At 39.5% G+C, this 25,565-nt stretch overlaps 1 protein-coding gene and 1 long non-coding RNA gene across 3 annotated transcripts in view; one reads left to right on the top strand and one right to left on the bottom strand.

The window, feature by feature from the left end:
* Positions 1-320: 320 nt before the first annotated feature.
* LOC130436063 (uncharacterized) lies at positions 321-7,022 on the bottom strand. The gene is made up of 3 exons (XR_008908910.1): positions 6,890-7,022; positions 6,722-6,787; positions 321-4,677 (listed from the first exon to the last, which is right to left on the bottom strand). It is a non-coding gene; the product is annotated as an uncharacterized LOC130436063 (long non-coding RNA).
* A 1,227-nt stretch (positions 7,023-8,249) lies between these two features.
* Positions 8,250-25,565, top strand: part of nectin1b (nectin cell adhesion molecule 1b) — a 90,769-nt gene continuing 73,453 nt past the window's right edge. For both annotated transcript variants that reach the window (XM_056766142.1, XM_056766141.1), the window contains exon 1: positions 8,250-9,123. In XM_056766142.1, coding sequence (XP_056622120.1) covers positions 9,069-9,123 — 55 coding nt within the window. In that variant the 5' untranslated portion in view covers positions 8,250-9,068. The remainder of the gene's footprint in view (positions 9,124-25,565) is intronic.

Raw genomic sequence — 25,565 nt, 5'->3', positions numbered from 1 at the left:
ATGCTGGATCTTATCATGCTCTGCATATACAAACACCTGTGGAGTAGCAAAGATTTTTTTCCCCTTAAATATTAACTTGTGAGTCAAACCTCATTTCTTTTCCAATCTTTCAATCTCTAAATAATGTGCACTTTCTATTTTCTCGCACAGCTCATCTGCAAAGCCTAGATTTCGTTATAGTCCAGGTTTTATAAATAGCACCAATTGTTAAAGAGGTCATATCATAAAAGAACAACTAAAAACTGTGAAATCCTACTGTAACACATGCACACACAAAAAAAACTTTATTGAAACTAAATTACAAAATGCATCACAATCCAGCTTGATATGAGTGGAACAATTTGAAATAAAAAAATAAAAATTATGCAACACTAAGGATGTAATTAAGCAGTACTTCATGATAACCCTGTTTGCCTGTGTGTTTCCAACGTGAGTGACATACTATATATTTCATTTAAATACTTTTTCAGTTCTATGTGTTAGGTTTCAAATGCTGACAGTATCACATATCTACAACACGATACTGTACTGTTGGAAACCGTTTTTTGTTATCTAATGCACTGTATATTACTAAAATCCTGACACAGTCCAGATCAACAAAATATCCCTCTGCAGGACAGACAAAATCCCTAAACTCAACTCAACTCAACTTTATTTATATAGCGCTTTTTACAATTTTCATTGTTACAAAGCAGCTGTACATGAGACACATTTAATACAAGTATGAATTCTAAAGCAGCCCCCCCGGCCAGGCAGATAGTGCAAAACAATATGCAAACGGTGGTGAGGAACCCAAAACTCCCATCGAGAAAAAAAACCTCAGGGGAACCCAGGCCCAACCAGGGGATTCCAGTTCCCCTCTGGCAAAAGCTGCTGCCTCTGCACAAGCTCATCAGTGCTTGCACAACAAGGCTTAATAAAAATATAAAAATTAAAGATTATCATTAACAATCTAATAGCATTTGAAATGTTGTAGAAAAAAACAAAGTTGTCGCGTCCTTTATCCAGCTCTATCCTCTTAGCACTTGTCAGGTCACCGCTTCCCATTCTCAGCTCTGCCATCAGGTCTGGGCATGAACTGCATCCTGCGGTAACCTTGGAACAAAGAGACAAGACTGGCTGAGAGTAGAGTAGTGTTCTGCACTCTTTGATGCAACAAGTACATCATTTGTTGTTGGATGTGTTCCTGGTTCCGGTTGATCTAAATAATGCAGCCTAAATCCTCTGAGGATTAATATTATGGAGGTGTAGTGTATGCAAGATTAAAAAGATGAGTCTTTAGTCTAGATTTAAACTGACAGAGTGTGTCTGCCTCCCGGACCGTGCAGGGAAGAATATTCCAAAGTTTAGGCGCTAGATAAGAAAAGGATCTACCACCTGCACTTGATTTTGAAATTCTAGGTATTACCAACTGACAGGACCCCTTAGAACGTAATGTACGTGGTGGTCTGTAATACAATAGAAGTTCATTCAAATACTGCGGCGCTAGACCATGTAGGGCTTTATAGGTAATAAGCAAGATCTTAAAGTTAATGCGATGCTTTATAGGTAACCAGTGCAAGGTTGACAGAACCGGGGTTATATGCTCATACTTTTTTGTACGTGTAAGAACTCGAGCTGCCGCGTTTTGAACCAGTTGCAGTTTTTGTAATAGGCCCGCAGGGCAACCACCTAGAAGTGCATTACAGTAATCTAGTCTTGATGTCCTGAATGCATGAATTAATTTCTCTGATGTGGTCAATGGTGTCAAATGCAGCACTGAGGTCTAGCAGCACCAATAACGAAATACAGCCACGGTCAGACGCTAAAAGCAGATCATTTGTAACTCTGATCAAAGCAGTCTCTGTACTGTGACATGCTCGAAATCCAGACTGGAATTCATCATTAATGTCATTCCTTTGGAGGAAGGAGCATAATTGAGTTGAAACTACTTTTTCCAGAACTTTAGATATAAAAGGTAAATTCGATATAGGCCTGTAATTCCCTAGTTCTTTGGGGTCGAGTTTGGTTTTTTTTAAAAGAGGCCTTATAACAGCCACCTTAAATGCTTTAGGCACATGTCCTAATGTCAGAGATGAGTTAATAATACTAAGAAGAGGATCTATAATTTCGGGGAGCATTTCTTTCAGTAGTTTTGTAGGTATAGGGTCTAGCATGCATGTTGATGATTTAGATGATTTAATGATTTTAGACAGTTCATCGTGATCTACTGTAGAAAATAATTGCAATTTCTCCTTAGGGGTGCTGTAGTTAGTTTGTTCAGCGGATTTCACTACAGGTTGCATTGTTATAATTTTTTCTCTTATATCTTGGATTTTACTTGTGAAGTAGTTCATAAATTCATCACTGTTATGCTGATAATCAGAATCTGACGTCGATGACGACTTATTTTTTGTTAATTTAGCCACGGTGTTAAATAAGAACCTAGGGTTGTGATGGTTTTCCTCTATTAGTGTTGAAAAGTAGGCGGATCTAGACGTTTTTATTGCATTCCTGTAATTTCGAGTACTATCCTTCCATGCTATACGAAATACCTCTAAATTCGTTTTCTTAAAGTTGCGCTCCATTTTACGGGATGCTTTTTTTAGAGTCTGAGTGTGTTCATTATACCACGGTGTTGGGCGCTATTTTTAATTTTCTTTAAACGCAGAGGAGCAACTGTGTCTAATATTTCCGAGAAAGTAGAGTTAAAATTTTCAATAGTAGTGTCAAAATCGTCAACGTTATTACTCATGCTGGATATTTTAGACAATTCAGGCAGATTATCGAGAAACGCATCTTTGGTAGTTGAAGTAATCGTTCTACCATATTTGTAACAAGGAGTTTGATTTGCAGCCGTAGGCCATTGAAGCAAACATAATATCAGATAATGATCCGAAATATCTTCACTCTGCTGAACGATTTTAACATCGTCCACATTTATACCATAAGAAAGTATTAAATCTAAAGTATGATTACGAAGGTGAGTGGGTCCTGACACATGTTGACTAACGCCCATGGAGTTAAGAGTGTCTTTGAAAGCCAGTCCCAAGGCATCTGTATCATTGTCTACATGGATATTAAAGTCACCGACGACAAGGACTCTATCTGCGGCCAGTACTAGTTCTGATAAGAACCCACCAAAATCTTTAATAAAATCTGTGTGGTGCCCTGGAGGCCTATATACAATAGCTAGAATAAATTTTAAAAATGTTTTGTCCTTAGTATTAGGTGTCGATACGTGAAGTACCATGACTTCGAAAGAATTGTACTTAAAATTAGACTTCTGAGAGGTAATAAAAGAATTCTTGTAAAGTGCAGCGACACCTCCCCCTCTACCTTTTAGACGAGGCTCGTGTTTATAGTAATAATCATGGGGAACGGATTCATTTAGAGTAATAAAATCATCTGGCTTTAGCCATGTTTCTGTCAAACAAAGCATGTCTATTTTATGATCGGTTATCAAATCGTTAACAAAAAGTGCTTTATTTGAGAGAGATCTAATATTAAGCAATCCGAGTCGTAACAGCTGATTATCTGTATTTTGTTCATGTTTGATTTGTTTAACGTTTATTAAATTACTTTCAAGAGGTTTACGCAATATCTTATGTTTGCTAATCCGGGGGACAGACACAGTCTCTATTTTATGTTGTTTGTAAGAAGGGATTATTACATGTTGTATATTTTGTGTATTCTGTAACGCGAGACGGCAAGCAGACAGTTGGTTAAGCCATTCTGTCTCCTTCCTGACCTGGGCCCTAGGTAGTCAGACTTTAGCATTATTAAGACTGTGTGCCAAATTTCTAGAGAGGAGGGAAACCCCATCCCAGGAGGGATGGAGACCATCTCGTTTCAACAGGTCAGGTCTGCCCTCAAAACTCTTCCAGTTATTTATAAAATCTATATTATTCTGCAGGCACCACTCAGACAACCAGCCATTTAGTGATGATAATCTGCTATAAATCTCATCACCACGGTAAGCAGTAAGGGGGCCAGAGAATATTACAGTGTCTGACATCGTTTTTGCGAGCTCACACACCTCTTTAATATTATCTTTAGTGATCTCCGATTGACGGAGTCTAACATCATTTGTGCCGACATGAATAACAATCTTACTGTATTTACGATTAGCCTTAGCCAGCACATTTAAGTTTGACTTGATGTCAGGCGCTCTGGCTCCCGGTAAACATTTGACTATTGTGGCTGGTGTCTCTATGTTAACGTTCCGGACAATAGAATCACCGATCACTAGGGCACTTTCAGCAGGTTTCTCAGTCGGTGCGTCACTGAGCGGGGCAAACCTGTTCGAGACTTTAATCGGAACGGTTGAGTGATGTTTTGTCCTGCGACTATGCCGTCTCACCGTCACAAAGTTTCCCAGCTGCAGGGGATTTTCAACCGGAACCGAGCTGTGTGCGCTAACATTGCTCGCATCCGAAGTGTTTTCTACGGTTCTTACACTCTTACTATCCTCAAATAAAGATTGGATGCGAGACTCTAATTCTAAAATCTTCTCCGTCAGCCTAACTACTTCCCTGCATTTATCACATGTAAAACCCTCGCCGCTGACAGAGAAGGCTAAACTAAACATATGACATGAGGTGCAAGTAACAACAATAGGAATAGAAGCCATAACTCACCGGGTATGAAGTGCAATCCTAACTTACCAAGGTTGCTTGATGAGTCTTAGTATATACGCTTAAAAAGAGAAACAGTTAGCACACAAGACAAATAGGGGGAGATGATATTCCACAATGTAAACAGAAGGCAAGCTAACACGCTAATATGCTAGCGGCGTTACGTTTCAATGAATATAGGTTTAAAATATAAAGTTATAAATAATTCGGCAACGACAGTGATATGTAACGATAGTAAAATACACTAATAATAAGACCAAGAACAAATGTGAGGTGAAGCAAGTGTCAGAGGATACAAACTAGCCGCCGGCAGCGATGCAATCGCTAAAGAAACTATACATTTAGAGTAACATTATCCATGCAATCCTTCTAGGTTATTTGTAGGCTTGATGCTGCATGTTGAATGACATTTTAATGCCTTTTTAATAGAAATAGAAATCTACTATGTACATATTTCTGTACATTAATATGTAGGATTGTGTTTGTAATAGAGTCCTTGGTCCCATTGCAGCAAAGTCTAAGAGAAAGTGTATGAAATTATTCTATAACCATTGAATCAGTCAGAAGCTCAGGCATTTTCAATAGCACAGTCATGGGTGTTAACTCTCATAAATGATGGTCATTGAGGCATGACTTCTGTAAGCTAAAGCGCGTCAAATACGTCAATGCACACACTATTGGCATTAAACCATTCAAAGACACTCAAATGTGTGCATATCACCCCCTTCACTCTCAATGCCTCAGCTGTGATTGATGATCATTACCGCCACATGGAACAATTTATTGGATATTTTTGCTTGTCTTTCTCTCCCATGGGAGATGTTTAGAGATTTGTGTACATACAACCTAATGCGGCCCCACAATGAATCGCTAAACTAGTGCATGTTTGTGTCTAAACAAGTGTTTGTACTTGGGAAAGGAAAGTTTGGGCGGAGAGGGGTGATTGTTTATTTTAGCAACAAATGGCGAAGGGGATGTTTCACGCCATGGGTGAGCTTCGGAGTTGTGTGTTTGGATCGTTTGTAAACGCAAAAGCACGGAGCACTGGGACCACTCATAACTTATGTAGATGGGCATGTTCTTTTACTCCCCTTCTTTCTGGTCATTTGTGAAGAAGACAGAGCATGAAGACCAGGCAAGCAGGTTGTTTTGAAACCTCTTATGTTGCGCATGCCTCAACATGAGTCAAAACACTTCCATGCATCAAACACTAGATTGTGCTTTGGGGAGACAACAAACTGTGTTGTTCCATCAACATTACAGGATGGATGTTTTGATGAATGAAGTCATCAGTCATTCCAATTTGTAAATTGTTGAGGAAAAACTCCCACCCACAGTGCATGGGAACTGAACACTTCGAGTGTATATAAATTCATAACAGAGTACAATTCAAGAGAATATTTAAAAATAATTTGTGTCAATTTATCACATGTTGTTGCATATGTTGGAAGTGTCATGATAATGTGGCAACAGGGCTGAGTGGTATGATGATATATTCCACACATGCAGTCAGGGGTGCCGCCAGAAATTCTGGGCCCTATGGAAACCAAAATTTCTGGGCCCCCTACATTTTTTACAGATAAAATTTAACCCAATAAACATGCCCTGTATACTTATAAAAAAGATAATTAGCAAATTGCATAGTTAAAATGTTTAGGATGAGTACAAAGCCTACAAAAACAAGAAAAAATATAGAATTATGTACTTGTTTACATAAAAGGGAGAACATTTATTATCTCAATTGCATTTTCAAGCACAACAGAACATTATGTACACATATTGACATATTCTTTACATGAACAAGCTTCAGCTGGGTCAAACTGCTCATTCAGGAAACATCAGCTACAGTAGAGACACGTTTTATTCAATTTTATATTCTTTTTTTCTGGGGCATTTTATTCATATTAAGAACGTCAAGTTTGACAGCATCTATCGTAGCAGCAGCACTGTCACTTCACAGAACACACGACACGGCAAACTGATTTTGTCGTTTTAGAAGCGTGTAGATTACTTTTTGTTTTGGAAAGTTATCATCATGTGGCGAATACAGTAGATAAGACGTGTTTAGAGGCTAAAATCTTCGCGAATTTCGCGCTCAGGCTCACCTTGTTCGGCTGATTAAGACGGGGACGTGGGGGAAGGAGGACGTGGGTGTGCAGCAGCCGCTGATTCTGTGTTCATAATTCAGTAAATATTTTACTAAGCTCGCTAGATAAAAGCAGGTCATGTAGCAACAAAAATAAGTTTTGGAATACAGGAATAGGTCAAGCTACCTTTCTTTTTGAAAAACTGTGTGACATACTGTCGACTTTGGCGTTCTCTGTCTTCTCTTTCCTTCCTTTCTTTCCGTTTTTGATGCCCTGACTTTTGATGTGACTTGCCTGCGTGTGTCACTGTCTGCGCCGCATCATAGCAAGTTCAATAAGCAAGAGATGCTACACTAGCGATCGTAGCTCGGACAGCGCAGCTGGAATGAACCATTGTGAGAGGGAGCAGGGAGGGGTGTGACTGAAAGAGTAATTACATTATTTGTTTTTTAAATATTAAATCTATGGTCAAAACGGACAAAATGCACATTTATTGCACGAGGGGCCCTAGCACATTTAATGTATGTATTAAAAAGAGAAAAGAAATAGGAAAATAAAAAGGGGGTCTGCTCTTCTGGGCCCTAAATCAGGCTGGGCCCTTAGAATCGTCCTAACCTTCCACCCCTTTACGGCGCCCATGCATGCAGTAATAACGTGACATAAAGGTTTACAATCTACATTCTGATTGGATGAGACACATTACAACACATTTACCCCAAACTAAGTTGTGCTATATACAGGGATATTAAATCACTCACATAATATAAGATATTTGCTCATACCACCAAACCTTGGTGGCAGCATTCTCTAAAAAATAAGAACTAGTTGTAATACTTATCTCCTGAGGCAGATTAATTATTCAAATTTGTAATAAGTTGTGGGATGTAAGTAAATGTAAATGTGCAATAAAATATACAGTTATTAAAGTAGTAAACTGTGGCAAATGTTCATAAGGAGCGTAAACATAAACCGGTTAATGTCCCGTTTGGTTTACGTTACTCCGAGGATGTCATGTGAGGGTGACCAGCAGAGGGAAGTGTTTTACTATTTCCACCTCCTCTCAATCACTTCATATCGTCGCTCAGACCGACAGTCTAGCCTGGAATCAATTGATGAAATGTAAACAGTTACTTCTGTTATTAAATAACACAATTCAGTCCTATGAAATGTTTAACGATAGTGTAATACAGCCGAGTTCTGATTAACCTCCGCTTTACGGCGGAAAAAGTGCCTGACGTTGTCAACTGTGAGTGTTTATGTCAAAGTGCTTCTGTACACAAAAGATACAATTGGGGCAAAGATAAATTTACCTATTAAACATTTTACTTCACATACGATACAATCACGTTGATATCTTGCGGTTTACCAGTTAGACGATCTCTGTAAATGTATAGATGTTCATCCTGTCTGCAAACGTAAACCTCACCTCAGAGTTAACTTTGCGCAATGGAGATTTAAATCCGCCTACTCGCTCCTCGCTAGCGCGGAAGCCCGGCCTCCTCTGACGTCACCCCGATTCGGATCTCTCCTCGCGCTTGTCTCAGCTTCACTATTACAGTTCAGGTTGTGGCAGCATTCATTGCCTGAAGTCCTTCAAACCCGGGGATTGTTGTCATATACTGGAGAATCAACCCATTTGTTTTTCGGGAAAACGATTAATTGCTCGGTGTGAAAGACGAGCGGATTTCAGGTCCGTTCCAGCCAATTTAATCTGATAATCCCCGGAGTCCCAAATTGAGGGATCTGACCGGGACCGGTGGGACATATTCTGGTTACTTTTACTGCGCCAAACAAAGTACAGAAGAGTCTTACTACACATATTTGTACTGTGGAGCGAACGGCACGGATGCATTAAGCGCCCGGTTATTCAGGCCATTGTTATTAAGCCTCTCTTTCTGGGGACTTGTCATTGAGGCATCAAACCGAAGGGGGGTGAACAGCAGAACCGGATTCAGCGTTTGGGATGCGTGTCTTATAGCGGGATCTCCTGAAAACTGCTGTTATCTGAACTTATCCTATTGTTATCCGCATCGTCGAGTGCTTTCTAACGACTTTCCGATCTCCACAATCAGACAGAGAGTCGTGCCGCTCGAGGAGCATCTGTTCGCAATTACACGGGCTTTGGATGTGATCTAGATACCTGGCTGTACTAAACTCCGCATACACGCTTTTATCGCGGAGCAACTACAGACGTTGCGTTACGAGCAGAGCTTTATTAAGAGTTGAAGAAAAGCACATTGCATCCATCCGTCCTATCGTGAAGGGCTGGACTGAAGTGGATTCTGTCGAAGTTGCATGAATTGCCGAGTCGCTCTTTGCAGATCGGTGAAGCAGATCGGATATTTGGCGCAAGGCGTAAAGTGCGATGGCGATGTTGGCGACTTTTTCGATACTCCTGCTGGTAGCTTTGAACGCTCCAGGTAAGTCCTTGAGATCCAGTGGACGATTGCAAAGTTAAATGCACAACTGTCCGTGCGGTGGAAGTGTTTGATAGACTAACGTGCGCTATTTTGTCGCCTTTGTTAGAGCATCATCGGACGCACTTGAAACACTAAACAAATCGGTTTGTGACGTTAACGATAATGCGTAACAGCGTGCATTTAGTCAAACCAAACCTCCGATGCTAGAGTATTTTTTAATTAAGATTAACGGGCGCAAACGGAATACATAAAAGCATGAGATGCAGTCAGATGGCGGCAGTGATGCTGCGTTAGATTATCGTGAAGCCTGTTTATTGGACAATTTTGGAAAGCTCGGATGAAATATGAGTGATCTAGTTTTCAAGAGAGAACGAACATTATAATTAAAAAGTCATCAATCATGATCGTCGCGTTTTTATTAAATAATCATAGATGTCAAATGAATGATTGGCACTTGGATGAAGGAACCTTTTGTAAAGAACTATTCACATGAAAAGCACTTATTACGAACGCAACATACCGCATTTAGTCTTTTATTGCATGAGCTATAAACGTGTTTAGAATTCAATGCAGACAAAACATAAAAAAGAAAAAAATAATTGTAACCAAATAACTGGAGCTGAACAAATAAATATTTGATGCTAGCCCTTTTATATAAACTAATGTTTGGTTTTTAACATTCATTTTCCCACGGCTCAAAATGTCAGTTATTGTCTTTTAACAATCAATTAATTGTAGTAATTACGAAGGCTAATGCTGTTCTTAGAACATGTGGTGTGTTCTAGTCAAGTTTAATGAGTTAATTGACTATTGGATGTCAGATTAAAGCAGCAGAGCGCTTCGTCTGTGAGTGATGTATGGGTGTGACCCATCTGTGAACATCAGAAGCGCTGACTTCCCTCGTTGCAATTCACGTCCTTTGCCTGGCTTTTTAAAAGCATCTCTTCCTGTAAAACAAATGCATCACATGCAGTGACACAATAACCTGATTCAGATATACAACTCCTCTTTGAAGGTATCCGGTTTCTTTATCATCAAGACAATGTAATTTTTGTGCTTTCCCATAGTCTGACAGTACTACCTATTGGCACAGTGTTAGGTGTCTTTTAATAAACTGCTCTTGGGAGTATATTTTCCAATCAATACTGCACCGCTGACCTCTAATGTTGTAAACAAACCGTCTGATGTATCGGCTGCTCTAAAAGCTCTTCTCTGCCCCCACTGGCTTTGTAGAAATGAAGCTAAGCCAGTCCAAACAGCTGTGTGGGGTCAACTGAGTGAAAGGCCTACGTGAGAACCCATGCGCTTCCTTTCCGTCAAAAGGTCTTAGTGCCTTTATGTCATTTAAGAGTGAAAAGACACAATGGAGTCTTGAGACTTTGTGCATGCTTGATTTAAAACATTCAAGAGCAATTATTTCAAGGCCTCAATGTACCTCTGATCACTGAGTCGATATAACCTTTCAATAAAAGGTTAGCTACTCTCAAAGAAATGTAAAGGAGATAAATGTTTTTGCTTTAATTTCTTTGGTTTTATCAATACTTTTATTGAACGTCTCTGTCATGTACTGCACTGTGTACAGTTGGAAATATATTTGCTTGCACATGTTGCCTTTGGCTTGACTCCAAAAACAGAAGAACCTTGTTTGAACCATACGGTCTCCAAATGTTTGTCTGCATGTGTGTGTTCACATAATCTGAAAGGCTGTTTCCAGATCCTGTATCCCTGTGTCATGTGCTTCAGTTAAACATTTTGTGTGAATGGTTGTTTGTCAAGTGCGCAGTGGTTCTCAACTGGTGGGTTGCAAGTCTGTTTCTCAAAGGGAGAAAACAATGCTAAATGGCATTTATAAGACACAACTAACCATGGAAATACCATAGAAAAAGGTTCCCACTTCCCATGTCGTGTGAAGTAGTTGTGTTCATGTGAGCTCTGGTGTATTTTATTTAAGTCATATGTCAACTTGGTAAAAGTGAGACAAGCTAGACGTCTGACGTCAGCATGGACATGTTCCGTGTCATGCCATCGTTCTTGAAACAAACAAATATGTGGAAAGAGAAATATTTATAAATTGTTTCTTTTGGGGTTATTTTTGTTTAATTCTGTATAGTAAACAAATTTGGTGCCGTGTGATGTCGCCACTTCATGTCCAAAGTAAAACCTGATCCCTGAAGCAACCAGAACCAGATGAGAACCACAGAAACCACTGTAAGCAAAATTGTTGGTTACATAAGTGTTGGTTTAGGTTTTTTGAGCTTTTATGGTATTGAAAGTATTGAGTCAGCATTTGAGCTTTTATTCCCATGAGTAAGGAATCACTCCAGAATGAATTAATTTGCTTGCATTTTACACCATTAGCAATCACTGGTTCCTTAACCGAGCAAAATATTTAACTTTCTTGACATTAATGAAATGCATAAAACCATTAATTTCAGCACAGGCTATAATTTATCACTTCAAAGTCATGAAATACAATTCCGACCTGAAAAAGGCTGGGAAAGGTTGAAAGCGCACATGAAGGCATGTTGCAAAGATCCGTTCAGCTGAGATCTCAAAGCAAACAAACCCGGCCAAGCCCTGTTTACATTCGTCCTACGCTAAAGACACCTTGCACATCTAAACACTATACACAACACAGGCCTACTGAACACATTCCCTTTTGTCCACTTGGTTTGTAAGCCACTTGCCATACAATTAACAGCTGGCGTGAGGGTCTTAAGAGACATCTGGTTATTATGTTGCTCTTCATGTGGCAAAGTAATCACTCGAGATGAATCAACTCTACGGGCACATGTGCATGTTAAAACTGGTATCCAACACGTACGGCCACATGTACTTCACAAACCAGTGCAGTCACGCTGAGTCATTTCAACAATCATGATGAATTATATAGAAAGCGGTGCTACGTTTGATCGAGTAGTGCATCGACGTCCAAGCACAGATTGAAGGGTCATTGTTGAATATTATATTCGCGGAGAATGCCAAGTTGGATCCAGCAGAACAAATCTATTAATAGGGTGATTTGCACACTGTGGTTTGTAATGGGGCCCGAGGAATCCTTCGGGTGTGCTGATCAATTGATAATGCCTGAAACGGCTCAGCGCTAGGCCAGATCAATCGATTGATTGATGCTTTATGAACTCGTATGTCCTTTTTAGGGAAATTTATTCCTTAACCCAACAGTTTCCTTTCAGAAGCACAGAAACACCTTGCACGCTGCTGTTTACATCGCGTAAAGTGACTTTTGAACACGGGTTCTGGTTTTTATGGGGTGCGATACAGCATGTCTGTAATTTCCCTTTTTATATTAAGACACAAGGGATGGTAAATCTACTCAATGGAGGGATTTCTAAGCTTAATTTCATTCCACATGGCAAATCAGAAAAGATGGAGAAGCAGATTAATGGAATGTACTGCGTCATTTTATAGCGATGACATGATTTACCGATATCCCCGTGAGAGGTGAAACAGATGGTATATGAACACTGTCTCTTAACCTTCAGTTTTTGGCAAATCAACAATGATAACCTAAATAATCATTTCCTCTATGGGCATTGCTTTTTTAACAGGATGGTAAGCTTTTAAAGCGTTTATAATGGTGCCGTGTGGAATTTTTCATGGGAAACCCTTGATCTGTACTTTAATTATGTGTGGACCCATCAAAAAAAGGGATGAAAGGGATGTTTCAAGGTGAAATTCTCAGGAAAGTGACGTGTGTTGTAGGCAGTCAGGGTAGATCCAGAGTAGAAATATGGCACACTGCCCAAAATGCTTTTCCATTTGTTTTAGGAGCACTTTCAGGTACTACATGTATTCAATGAAAGGAGCTTTATTAATGGAGCTCATAAATGGAATAATTTCCTGACTAGATGCGGCAGCAGATTTTTTTCATCCAAATTCTTTTGATGATTGATTTAGCTACAAATAGCAGGTTTCATGTCAATCGGTTGAAAAAAAGGCTGATTGAGTCAGTTTTGACATGTTTCTCGTGTTAATGGTTAGCTAGACATTTAAATCAGACACAATTCTCAACCAATTTAAATCATAATATCAATAATATATCCATAATGTACCTGCGTTTCAATTTTGACAGTTGTATGTATCAGAACTGTTCTTGGTGAAAACGATCATAAAGGGAATTTCAACATAATGGCAGATTACTACGTTCATGAATTGTTCTAACAAATTATTGGAATGTTTGGAACTATCTGGAATAACTTTAAAATGTTGAAGTATGTTTTAATAGTAAACTGTAGTGTATCTCATACTGTAGTGTTTTTTAACCTTACCATAGTAATATTTAAGTAAACCACAATGTTTGGTACAGTTTATCAATTCTCTATAGTGAATTGTAAAGGATGTCATATAGAGTGCATTAACAAAGTCTTTTGACTGCTAGAGTATACTACAATTTACTAGATACTATACTCGGCCATTTTTCATGTGGGTTGTTAAATTAAACTAATGTATTGTTTGCAATAAAACCAGGAATGTTTTTTAAACAACTGAACTATTTATGTTTATTTCAAAGTTATACTTGCACAGTGTCGCAAGACATAACACCCGGCTTGCTTTGGTACCCACAAGTCCCTTTTCCAAAGAACGTGACAGCTGATTTTGTGCGTTGCGCTCTTTGATCAGAGAGTCTTGCCTGATTTGTGTGGAGATGATCCGCTGGTTCATGTAAAAGATCAGGATTAGTTTTCTGGCTGCAGGAATCATGTTTGAATTTTGTTTGAAGTGGTTCACTCAAGAAGAGGAGAACATCTTGTGATATTCCCCCCTTGCCTGTTTTGATTATCCTATTGACTGTGAAAGCCATATTCGAGTGGAATTTTAAATTTGTGAGTTTTGCCAATGTTCCCTAAATTGCTCTGATGAGCAATATCAGATAGCCTGGGGTCATTCTCATAAGTGCAAAAGAGTTTTTTCAGCGAGGGAAAAATGTGTCGTTCCATGCCAACGCTCAGCACCCTTTTGTGTCAAATGGGTTTAAACATTTCTTTATGTGTAAAGACCGGAATTCAGTCATTCACTTTAGGGTCAAAGGGTGAGACTATTAATGTCACCTACCTTTTGAAGCTTTAAGTGATATACAAGCTGTTTTGACCCGCACAATAAATGGTTGAACTGGCAAACAAGTGTGTTGTGTGTGTGCCTGTGGGTGTAAAACCATCACTTGTTCTACTACCCCACCCATAAATAACTGCGCTGAACTAAGACAGATGGCTACCGCTCCTCAATTGTGTTTCCAAATCGTGTTTTCCGAGTTAAGCATGAATAAATAAAAAAAGTAAATTATTTTTGCATTGGGTTACTTTTACATGATTCCCACACCACTTTAAAGAAATTTTAATTCACATTAAAGATGGATTAAATTTGAACAGAAGCAGCGTAGGGCTTAAAATCAGCTTGAAAAAAGGTTAATTGACAAAACAGTAGTTTAGAAAATAGAAGTTCTAAAGCCTTTAACAACTTTAACTGCTTTTCTTTGAAGGCATTTAACAATGTGATCCATAAACGGCCGGTTTCTAGTTTATTGGGTTCATTTGTCAGCATAACTTTTCACTGAAATGGGGTTTTGTTGTGCATTTTTAATGAATTATGCAGGCAGTTCTTTACCACACCAATTTTTTTTCAGAATTTGGTTATTTCTTTCAATAGCCTTCATTATATATGCATATTAAGGTATTTGTTAGACAAACATATTGTATTTCATTTGAAGTGGTGTTGTTCAGTTGTTATGGAAGATTATTTTGTCTTTTATTGAGGGCTGTATACCTGAAATGTATATGAGTCGAATGCTCGACACTGGCTCGGCTTCAAAAAAAATGTTTTTGCCATCTTATGCACACTTTTAATTCACAGGCTATTCCAAAGATACCTCAGAAGCCTTGCTAACTTTACGAGCATCCCTAGTATCCTGTTTTAGAACAGAGCCATTGTGATTTTTCTTGTTAATCTTTTAATTACCGCAGTGTAAAGCACAAAGTTAGGAGTAAATTTCACTTCTACAGGTAAGAGAATGGTGTTCGAGGATCAGGAGAGGATGGGTTTCCACGCCTCATCATCAAGCAGAAATGATCTGTGAGGTGTGCCCAGCCATTCCTGAAATTAACAGCGTGGAAAGCTATTATCGTGAGCCGTCCATTGCGGTGCTCAAAATGAAATTGCATGTGCCAAAACAGAAAGCAGTATACTCAGTACGCTTCAGTAGGTAGAATATATTGTCTGGGCAAATGCTGAAAATCGCAAAACGCTTGGTGTCAAAACATGATCTCGCTATATTGTTCGGCCGCGCTTGTCCAATTCTGTGTTGTGGTCGTGTTGGTTTCGCATAGCCAGACTTTTGACACAGGGAAAAACATCTGAACCAGATTATTTTATTTCACTTGTCTGACTCACTGTCTGAATGACTGTGAGCAACTGTTGTTAATTTGGTTTTATGTGCCATTTATGGTAGAGTTTATCGGAAATAAATGAAACCAACCTGCTACTAGCCTGCAAAATTAAGTCATTCCCAGAAATGTTCATTGTATGAACCTGTTAACTTTGCTCTTGCTTCTGCAAGTTGTGTAAAGCAAGCAAATCGGATTACAGTTTAGATTTTGGAAATTCTTTCAGAATGAATGCCATTTAACCATATACGGTTCTGAGAACCGAGTATAAGTTTCCCTCCCGTGTCACTTCCTGTCAGATCGCTGTTTAATTGACTGCGCTTTATTGTGTTTTCAGGGTAACTGGGATAGGTCTATATATTCAGTCATAAAGATCATTGCCTCTCAGGCAAGTTAAAGTGATTTTCCCGACTCCAAATCCTCATTTTAGTTGGATTAAACATTTTTGGGGGAATGAACACTTCCAATGATGGATGAACATCAACCACAGCAATGCAATTATTCACAATGTGAATTTGTCTAGATCAGAAATGTAATCCAAGTAATAACTTGGCAGCATGCAAACTTGATTTTGCGAAATTTGAATAATTTCACCCTTGGTTCTGTTTACCCATCAGGCTTGTTGCTTATTGGTGCTTACGGTGTGAATGACGAGCAGCGGAGGTGTCGGCATCCACTACAGATGACATTTATTTCAATTAGTCACCCTCATTGTCGGCTTTCGTAATGTGTATTGTATCCAAGATTTAACATTTGATTGCGCCGTTAACTGCGGCCAAAAACCACTTCTATTTAAAAGCTCAACGCTATTTTGAGATGTTTGACGTTGGCCTGTTCACAATGAAATTCACCTAATTAGCTCTCAGAATTTTAACATATTCTAGTCCACGTTAAGCCACGGTTGCGATTACCTCGTTCTTATTTGAAGTAGATATTTTGAAATGCCAAAGCCAGATGAAGCAGGGCAATAAAAGACAACGTTGATCAGAAGCAGGTGTCCCCCGAAGGATCTTAGAGCTTGTAAGGGTGAAAAACCTGGAGAACTCATCAGCCAGACCTCAATAAGTGCTGCTTAACCTCGAGAGGTCACGAGGAGGCCAGGGAAGTCTTTTATTGTGTGTCTTTCAGTCCGTTTGTCTTTCCTCCTTGGGAGATAGATGATCGTAACTGCCTGCCAGTAACACATGGCGTGGCGTTTGGCAGGGCAGTTACCGGATGGAGTTGTGCTGTGAAAGTGATTATACAGACATTTGGGCTGAATGGTTAAACATTAGCATGCAGATGAGTGCTCAGTCCAATTCCTCCGGTAAGGCTGGGGTGATACATGGAAAGCCGCCCTGGGCTAGGGAAGAACAGTGAAAGTTAGAGCAAAATAATATTACTAAGGTGAAACGTCAGGTTCCAAAGGTATCGTACTGACAGGTACACCCACCGTACTTGCTTATACATTTGGACGGTCGTAATCAAATCATACCACAAACTGACATAGATTTGTGGGTGTGTGGTTACACGAGGTGTTTCAGATAGGTCTGGGTGAGCATTCGTTTTTAGATAGGGTGCATCTTTTGTTCCGACACTTTTTGCAATTTTACGTGTCTAATACGTGCATGGACAATTTATAACATATATATACACATATTCGCGCCATATGACCCCTTTAAGTATCAGCTTAGTCTCAGATGTTTACCCTAAAATTGCATAGGCGATATAAAAATAAAAAAATAGAAATTTAGCTCTAAAATGAATGTTTAGATGAAAGAAATTGAGATATTACAGAGATCTGTCATTTTTCTCATGAGGAGGCATGCCTGTGTTTTTCAAGCACACATGTTTTAATAAGTACATACTGTAGTCTTATTATGTGTCAGTCACCTGCGTTTAAGGTTGAAGAAATGTGAAGTAAAATAGAAATTTGTGTATTTTTCTAGTCTTAAAATAATGTCCTCAAAGGAAGATCAACAAAGAATGAGCATATTAAGTTCATACCGACATGTGTTGTTTGACAAGTGCACTTTTGGTGATTTAGAGAGATAAATCAGCTGCCTAGAAAATTATGCAATCTCTATATTTTAGTAGTCCTAAACAACACAACGCTCAAAATAGAAAGATCAGGGAACGGTTCTGTGCAAAAAGCATTCAGCACAAATTTCTTGGGCATACATGATTTGGATAATTTGTGAGTGCGGTGCACAATGCAGAGAGTTGTGCAAATAAACAATCCTGTCAGTCAGTAAATTCACATTGTAAGTGATTTCCCCCTTCCCCCTTTTCTCTACCCAGAATTCAGCCCTCATGACATATTCAAAGATGTATCTACCTAAAGAGTTTGCCCTTTGCGTTGCAAATACTTAATATATCACATTTGTATCATATTAAAGCTTCCGCTCCATGTCATCAGTCTGTGGAGCATGTTTATTCGGTGCTGGATGTGGCCTAGCCTATCAACGGTGAATTAAACATGAGCGAGAGCTCCTGATCTAAATAATGGAGTGGATGTGACAGCAGTGAGTGTTTCACCGCTGCACAGCTGACTGAACAAATAACCCTAAAAACAGAGTAAGTGCTAAATTAACGCACACATGGACGCACACGCGCATGCACAAATGCTTGCTCTTTGTTTCCCGTGGGTCTTTAGTTTGGGCTGGGAAGGTGTGTAAACGGGAACGCATTGTTAGCGTTGGGTTGACCTGACCGTGACATCACCTCCTGCATCTGTAGCAAGCATTTTGTTGTGAAGGCAATCCCATAATACATTGCATCTCAGTAATAAATTACTTCAAGGTTGTAAATGAATCAAGAACAGATGCATTTATAATCCCATAATGCATTTCACCTCCGTAGTAAATTAATTCAAGGTTGTGCACTGAATACTGAAAGCATTGCTTTAGAGGATTAATCTAATTAAGAATTGACTATTTCACCTAATTTTAGCTCTATTAGAAATGGTTGAGAGTCAACTTTTTTGAGGGTTTCATGTGATTTTCTGCACATGTAGAGCGTTCCAAATGAGTCACTTTTGAGGTGTTATTTTGGTTAGGATGTTGCCTGTGTAGGCAGTAGGGCGGCTCACTATGTTCTGGAACAGAGCCTGCTCATGGCACTTTCATCCTTAGCATTCTCTGGATGAGAGAGTATGTGATGTCTTTGTGCAGAACGTGTTTGTGTGCACCTGCGACTGTCTCCCCAGTCCGCACCGCTATACACACCTGTTTTCCAGGTCCCCGATCAAACGACACCCCCTCTCGCATCCCGTAGTGCCATCATGAGGAGTACGAATGGAGTTCTTGTTTTATCTGCAAAGCGCAGCTGCAATTTTCTGCTTCAGACCCCTGAAATCCTGTTCTGTTTCGACTCAAAACGCCCAAATCAGCCGAGTAAAGAAAAAGGAAATCAATAAACGGGGCCAGCCTCGCATGTGCTGTTCTGATTTGGTATTAATCTGATTTAGCGATTCTCATCTCGATTTAGAGATTAAATAGTTAAGCTCACCCATCCTCCAACACTTGAATTTCCACTCAGTGAACAGAGACCTCAGCTGTATTACTGCAGCGGTTTCTCCTCCTCCCTCTTTTTCTCTACTGTCGTGCTGTTGTGTTTAGGATTGGAAACATTTCAAATGTAAAAATTGTATTCCTTTTCCATTTTGATTTACATGTTGAATTGTATAGGCTACGCCCCACGGGATGTTAAATAAGAATTTAATTTCGAAAGACTCTACTAAATTATAATTTAAGAAATAATTTGCACATTTTATGTGTAACATATGTTTTAGAATATTGATATTTACCTATATTAACTTTTTTATATCATTTAAAATATATATTATAATATTTATTATACATCAGGGATGTCAAACGATGAATCACGATTAATCGCATCCAGGATAAAAGTTTGTGTTTACATAATATATGTCTGTGTATTGTGCAAATTAATTTCATATTAATAAAAACATACATAAACATCCACATATAAGAAAAAAATATATAGTAAATATGTATAGATGAAATACATATCTTGATTTGATGGATTTTTGAGTTCATATCAAACATTTTAATAATATTGATTTATTATTGCAGACTTGGCAAATCTGAGTACAGTTTGGAGACAATTGTGAGATTTCTGACTTTTTTTGAGAAGATACACGCTTTACTTTATTTTTAAGAGAAATAATTGATATATTAAAAAGATCAATGAGAGATGCTATTTTTCTCATGAGGAGGCATCCTCGTGTTTTCCAAGCAAACATACTTTAATTAGCACAAAGTCTTGTTATGTGTCAGTCAGCTGCGTTTGATATTGCAGAAATGTGAAGTAAAAGAGTAATTTGTGTATTTTTCTAGTCATGAAATGATTTCATCAAACGATTAGTCACGATTAATTGCATCCAGAAAAAAAGTTACGTATATTCATTACATATATAGAAAAACATCCATATATAAAAAAATATGAAATAAAAAAGATATACATATTTATTTATAATTTAAATTATTGGTTAATATAAATAAATACCTATCTTAATATGTATAGGTGTTTATAAATACAAATTTATTTTGTGCAGTACACAGACTTATGTATACACAAACCTTTTTTGGGGATGTGATTACTTGCGATTAATCGTTCGATAGCCCTAGTATAAAAACAGCCCTAAGTATAAAAAACATCATCAAATATTATTAGTTTGATATTGTTGAATAAAAAAAAAATAGTTATTTATATCATTTTAATGTTACTAGAAATGTGTGTTGTGTATGATTTTATATCCACCAGTATATTCTCTACAGGCTGTAGTCTTTCTCAGACTTCACTCCACAGGCTCTTTATGAGATTAAGCCGTGAGGGTCCTGTCGAGAGGCATCCAGCAGGGGCAATGGTGTCAGACTGAGGAAGCAGAGTTGCTTCGTCAGAGCTCTGATCTGGGATTGAGGGATTGGATAATTCCTGGACTTCTGTTAAAACCACGTGTTTGCCCCTGAAATAAAACAGATCAGATTGTTACACACGCTCGCACACGCACAGGGCCCTTCAGACTGAACAAGTCAATTTACTACAGACAGCTGGTCTGATGTGCCTCCATTAAAGAAACACGGACTGACGATTACTGGCCGGTGGAAAAGTGTCAGGCTGGGGAATAGAAAATAGGAATTCTGTGGCTGTGGCCGTAGTATTTCTGTCTTTGCTGTCTCTGGTGGGACAGTAAATCCACGGATCGTGTACCGAATGGATGTGTGAGTGATAAGTGTGTGATCGCCAGATAAAGGTGTGATCAAGGGCGAATGTCTGGAGGTGAGGTGGGAGGTTTGACCAAATCTGTATTAAAAAATTAGTAATTTTGTATCACAGTGAGGCTTAATATTTAACCTACTCCTAGTATATAGTATATAGTATTATAGTATAGTATTATAGTATTACATAACATGACTATGCAGTACTTTATAAAACACTTGAAAAAAGATTCTTAATCAAATTAGATTTTCTTTTTTGTTTAAGTGGATAGATGCAAACCAAAAAATTACATTTATAACAAATGTATGTAACACGTAGCTCTTGAGGATATACCGGGGAACAAACTTTATAGCAGAATTCCTATTCCTAGACACAAATCAATTTATGATATCAATGCCGTGATCGTGTCTATTCAAGGTCTCTCTCTACTTATGAATTGTGTGGCGACAGATATTGTAAGCATTATGAGAGACTAAAGGGGCTTTAGATGAAATGTTTCCCCTTTTAATGAGTTATGCTAGTTGCTTGTTTTATATTCCAGGCTGCAGCCTTGTCGTTAGCGCAGAGCGCGCTTCAAAGCAACAGCTTGCATGTAGAGAGAGGGATTGGGTGGGGGAAGGGGGTCTGCTTTAGAAACACAAACACAGGTTTAGTTATCCGCTCCCACTGCGGCCCACCGACTCCATACAGATTCAGACAAGTGCTCAGATAGGGCTACCTGAGATCAATACCTGCTCACCCACTTCGAACATCTCTGAAATCTCAAACCAGCCACTGATTGAGCCGTTAAATTCGGTGATGAGGGTCCACATTGCAATATTTTTAAATCCCTTGAAATAATTGCAGTTCCAGTGCGGTGCTTTTTTATTGAAATTCTGTCTTTTAGCATTACATGCTTGGATTAAACTTTTCATTCGTATCCTAATAGGTAGGGATGCAGACAGAGAGTTGGGGAGTGAAAGCAGAAGATAAACTAGAAGATAGCCTGCTGTTTTGGCATTGATCCTGTGCTGGCCTGGCAGGCTCTGATGCCAAAGTTACTAATGTAGTCTGATATCGATTCACCAGTTTAAGGCATGACTGCACAGATCCGTGTCACTGCTTTATTTAGAAAGGGAAAGATTGAGCCAAAATGGGCCCATACAACAAGCATCAAATTGGGCTTTTCGTATGTTGCATGTATTTGCGGAAAGTATGTCCACGTTACCTTTGATTATGGGAGTCTGGGGGTCTGTACATCATCAGTAACTCCGTTTTGGAGCATGCGTATGATGCCTCAAGATGGCGGAATGGAGTTTGTGTGTTTGAGTGACAGAAGCAAAAGGCAGAAAGAGAGAGCAAGAGATGTGATGGCAGATAATTTTGTTCATGCACTTTGATGGCCGAACGAATGTTTAACACTGTTCATTGCCTCAACCATGGGCTGCTCCAAGCACTACTTATTCTTAGTCCATGGACAGTTCCTTTGTCTGCGAACACATTATAAAAACCTGCCATCTCACCTGTGATTAAATCATTCGAGTTCCACCTGTGACAAGGTGTGGCTCCTTTCTATCGCAATAATAGCGCATTTCCCCAGTGGTCACAGGCAGCAGTTTGCATTGACATTAAAAGCCTTGAAATCCGATCTTGTGGATCAGGTCATTGAAAGTTTACCATTTGATGTAGATAAAGCGTAAAAATCCCCCAAGGAAGAGTATATTTGAATCACAATATAAGAGCCACCAGTTCTGACGTTTGTTTAGAAAACTGGTAATCCAGGTCATAAAAAACGCCTGTTCAAACATGAGCCAAAGGACAAATGTCAAGCTTAAATGCATAATTGTTAAGGGATGTGGCTTGATACACAAAAGATTGCATGTAGTGGTAAAAATTTTCTTGGGGTAGTTGTTAAGATCAAGGATTGATAAATAGAGTTCCCACTAGCAGCAATTTGGCCAAGACCCAAGGTGCTTTATGGGAATTGTCCCAGCAACAGGTGTAAGTGACATCACATGAAAGTCTCAGAAACAAATTCCCATAAAGTCTAGATTTGTGTTTCATATCAGGAGAGCTGAAGGATTGACTCTTCCAGACAAGAGTTGCCAGGTACCGTTTATCTCCTTTGGGAAAACTATAGACACAATACCACCCTCCCCCTGCACCCTTTCACCCTATTCTCACAGTAGATCCACCCTCACCCCTCCCCTCGCACCTTCTCAGAGCCGCTGTGCCAGGAGAGCTGAATGGGAGGTTAGTCCCTGGCTCGCTGCTTGAGACGCAGCGGTTGGTTTAGCTGTGGTATAAGGCAGTATGGAAGCCATAAAAGCTGTGGAGTCAGTTGATGCTGAATGCCAAATCCTTGTTGTGCCTCAATCTTTGCCAAGAGTTATATCTGGCAAGGGAGAAGGGGGGGCATTTACTCATACGAGCTAAATAATCCACCTCCCAACAACATGCCTACAGCCAAAGACAATGTTGCACTTTATGATGCCTACACCAGCATGCCTTCCACTCCTACTCTCTCAGCAGGCTCTAGTGGAGGTTAGGCTGAGTAAAAGTTTTTCTGGCAAATACATTCGCTGCAGAGAACGCTGGCGCTGCCGCCATCCGCTTCTTTTTAAATGCAAACGGATAATTTGCTTTCTCGCTGCAGTTGTTTGCACCGACCGTTGATGGGTCATCTTTCAAACAGTTCTTTGGTCTGTTTTTTCCCTTTAGAGTCGAGACACTGCACACAGGAAGGGGCACAACAAATGTCATTTTGAAAATATAAGAGAGAGGAAATCAATCGAGCATCCCAAACTGTTGATTTATCTGGAATGAAAACACCAAGGTCTTGGATGTGACCCATCAGCGCTGCCAAGTCCTGAGGTGCGCTGTAAAACAACTTAAAGCCTAGCGTTTCTTTTCGTAATTGGGTTGGGGGGCTGATTTACATGCATGATCTGCGGGGGATGCACTAGGGGAGCGTTACACCACTTAATGAAGGCCTGCTCCAGGGTCGGTCGCAGTTCACGCTTAGATCGTCCTGTTTAGTTGAGCCACGTTTCTGAGCTCCACGGGACTGCTGGTTGGATGAAGAACTGTTCAAAGTAAAATATGTTCATTCATTTGTCCCTTCAGCGTTTTTCTTTCACTGTTTTTCCATCTTTTCCCCAGTTTTTCTTCAGGGTCGCGTTGGGGGTGCTTAAACTTCCAAAACCCCTAAAACTTCCATAACAAACACTTAATCTCTGCCAGATGTTTTAGCAATGCTTCGGTATTTATGAATCCATTAAATGACAGAATCATTATATTTACTGTGTTGTGGTCATTAAACTGGTTCGTTATCCTTATTTAGTTTCAAGTTGAGCTTGCGGTAGTGATGCAATGCATTAATGAATTACAATGTGGGCAACTTGACTGGGAACACAACACGGATGACAACTGGATTAGGCCCACGAGTTGAGGGGGAGTTTTTAGCCCACTGTTTGTGAATTACTAGAATAGGAATTAATGTGAAGGTTGTGCTAGAGCACTGTGCTAGTGGAAGTAATCACCAGGAGTTAAGCTGAAGGAGGCGGGGACGAACTGGAAAGGGTTAATCCAATTGGCTGGGATTTGGCGGCGTTATTTTCTTGACTGGGGCTCTTGACTTTGGACGTTATCGATAGATCCTCAATAGTTTTTGGGGGGAATGAATGCTCACGGCTTTTCTCTGGGCAGATTCAAAGCTTTTAAGCCGCACCAGCTCTCCTGCTGTGCCTCCGTGATGTGAGAGGAGTAGAGAGGGCATTTGTTTTTGTTAGGGAATGGAGAGCACGGAGAACGAGGGGGGAGTGTTGCGTGCGGTGTGTAGACGAACGCTCCGGTGTGTTTATGAGTACGTACGCAACGTGTGCATGAGAACGTGTGTTTATACTGCGGACGTGCAGCGAAGTGTAGTCGGGCCGCACTTCCCCTTGATCCTGACCCACTTTCTCTCTCATTCTCTCCACTGCACTCTCCCCTTTTTAATTGCCGCTCAGCACACTGAGGCCATCTGTTCAGCCAGGGTCAGTCGCCATGGAGATGCTGGGAGGCTTTTCGGATTTGTGGCAGCATTGACCAACGGGGAAGCAGGGGTCAGGGGTTTGGAGTAGGACGACAGTAATCAGGGCACTAGAACATAGGATTCTAAATGGGCGACAGCAGTGCCATGCCTGGAATTCCGGCACGGGACAGGCAGACAGACGTACTCTCCCGCTGTTAACTGTTAGCACATTAGCATGCGCATTAATAAACTGAGACAGTCTCATAGCTTAAACTGATGCACAACTTTCGAAAGGATAACCATGTAAATTAAAAATGTATTTTTTTCAAGATCAGTTGTTTTTCTTTTTTTTAATTGTTGATGCAAAGTCTGCATGTAGTGCATATGAATATGAGTGTTATATACATATATCATTCTTACTGCTGATGTTGGTTTAAACACCTATCATTGTTGGACCCAAGCACTTTGCACCTTAAAATTTTAAAACCACATTTTCTTATCTGAATGAAATATTGCTTTGAAATTGGACCTTGAGACTAGATTCATTATTTTAAATGGCCCAACAGTCAGTGGAAACCCTGAAATGACGGGGAATTTTAAAATCGTCACATCTAAAAACGTTTAAAAGGTTATTTCTATTTTTTAACCATGCATTACGTTGGTATAAAATATATTTTATCAGTTGTGAGTTGATCTTATTCCATAACAACTTGGAACAACACTGGTCAGATGGAGTTGTGAACCCTGACGCTTGTGGTCGGAGAAAAGCTCTTTCAGTGACTACCTTTTACTGAGCTTTGTTTTTTCTCAAGAATAAGAAATTGAGA

The sequence above is a fragment of the Triplophysa dalaica genome, chromosome 14, assembly GCF_015846415.1.
Source record: "Triplophysa dalaica isolate WHDGS20190420 chromosome 14, ASM1584641v1, whole genome shotgun sequence".
Lineage (NCBI taxonomy): Eukaryota > Metazoa > Chordata > Actinopteri > Cypriniformes > Nemacheilidae > Triplophysa > Triplophysa dalaica.
Note: the sequence above shows the minus strand (reverse complement) of the source record. Positions and strands in the feature narration are given on the sequence as shown.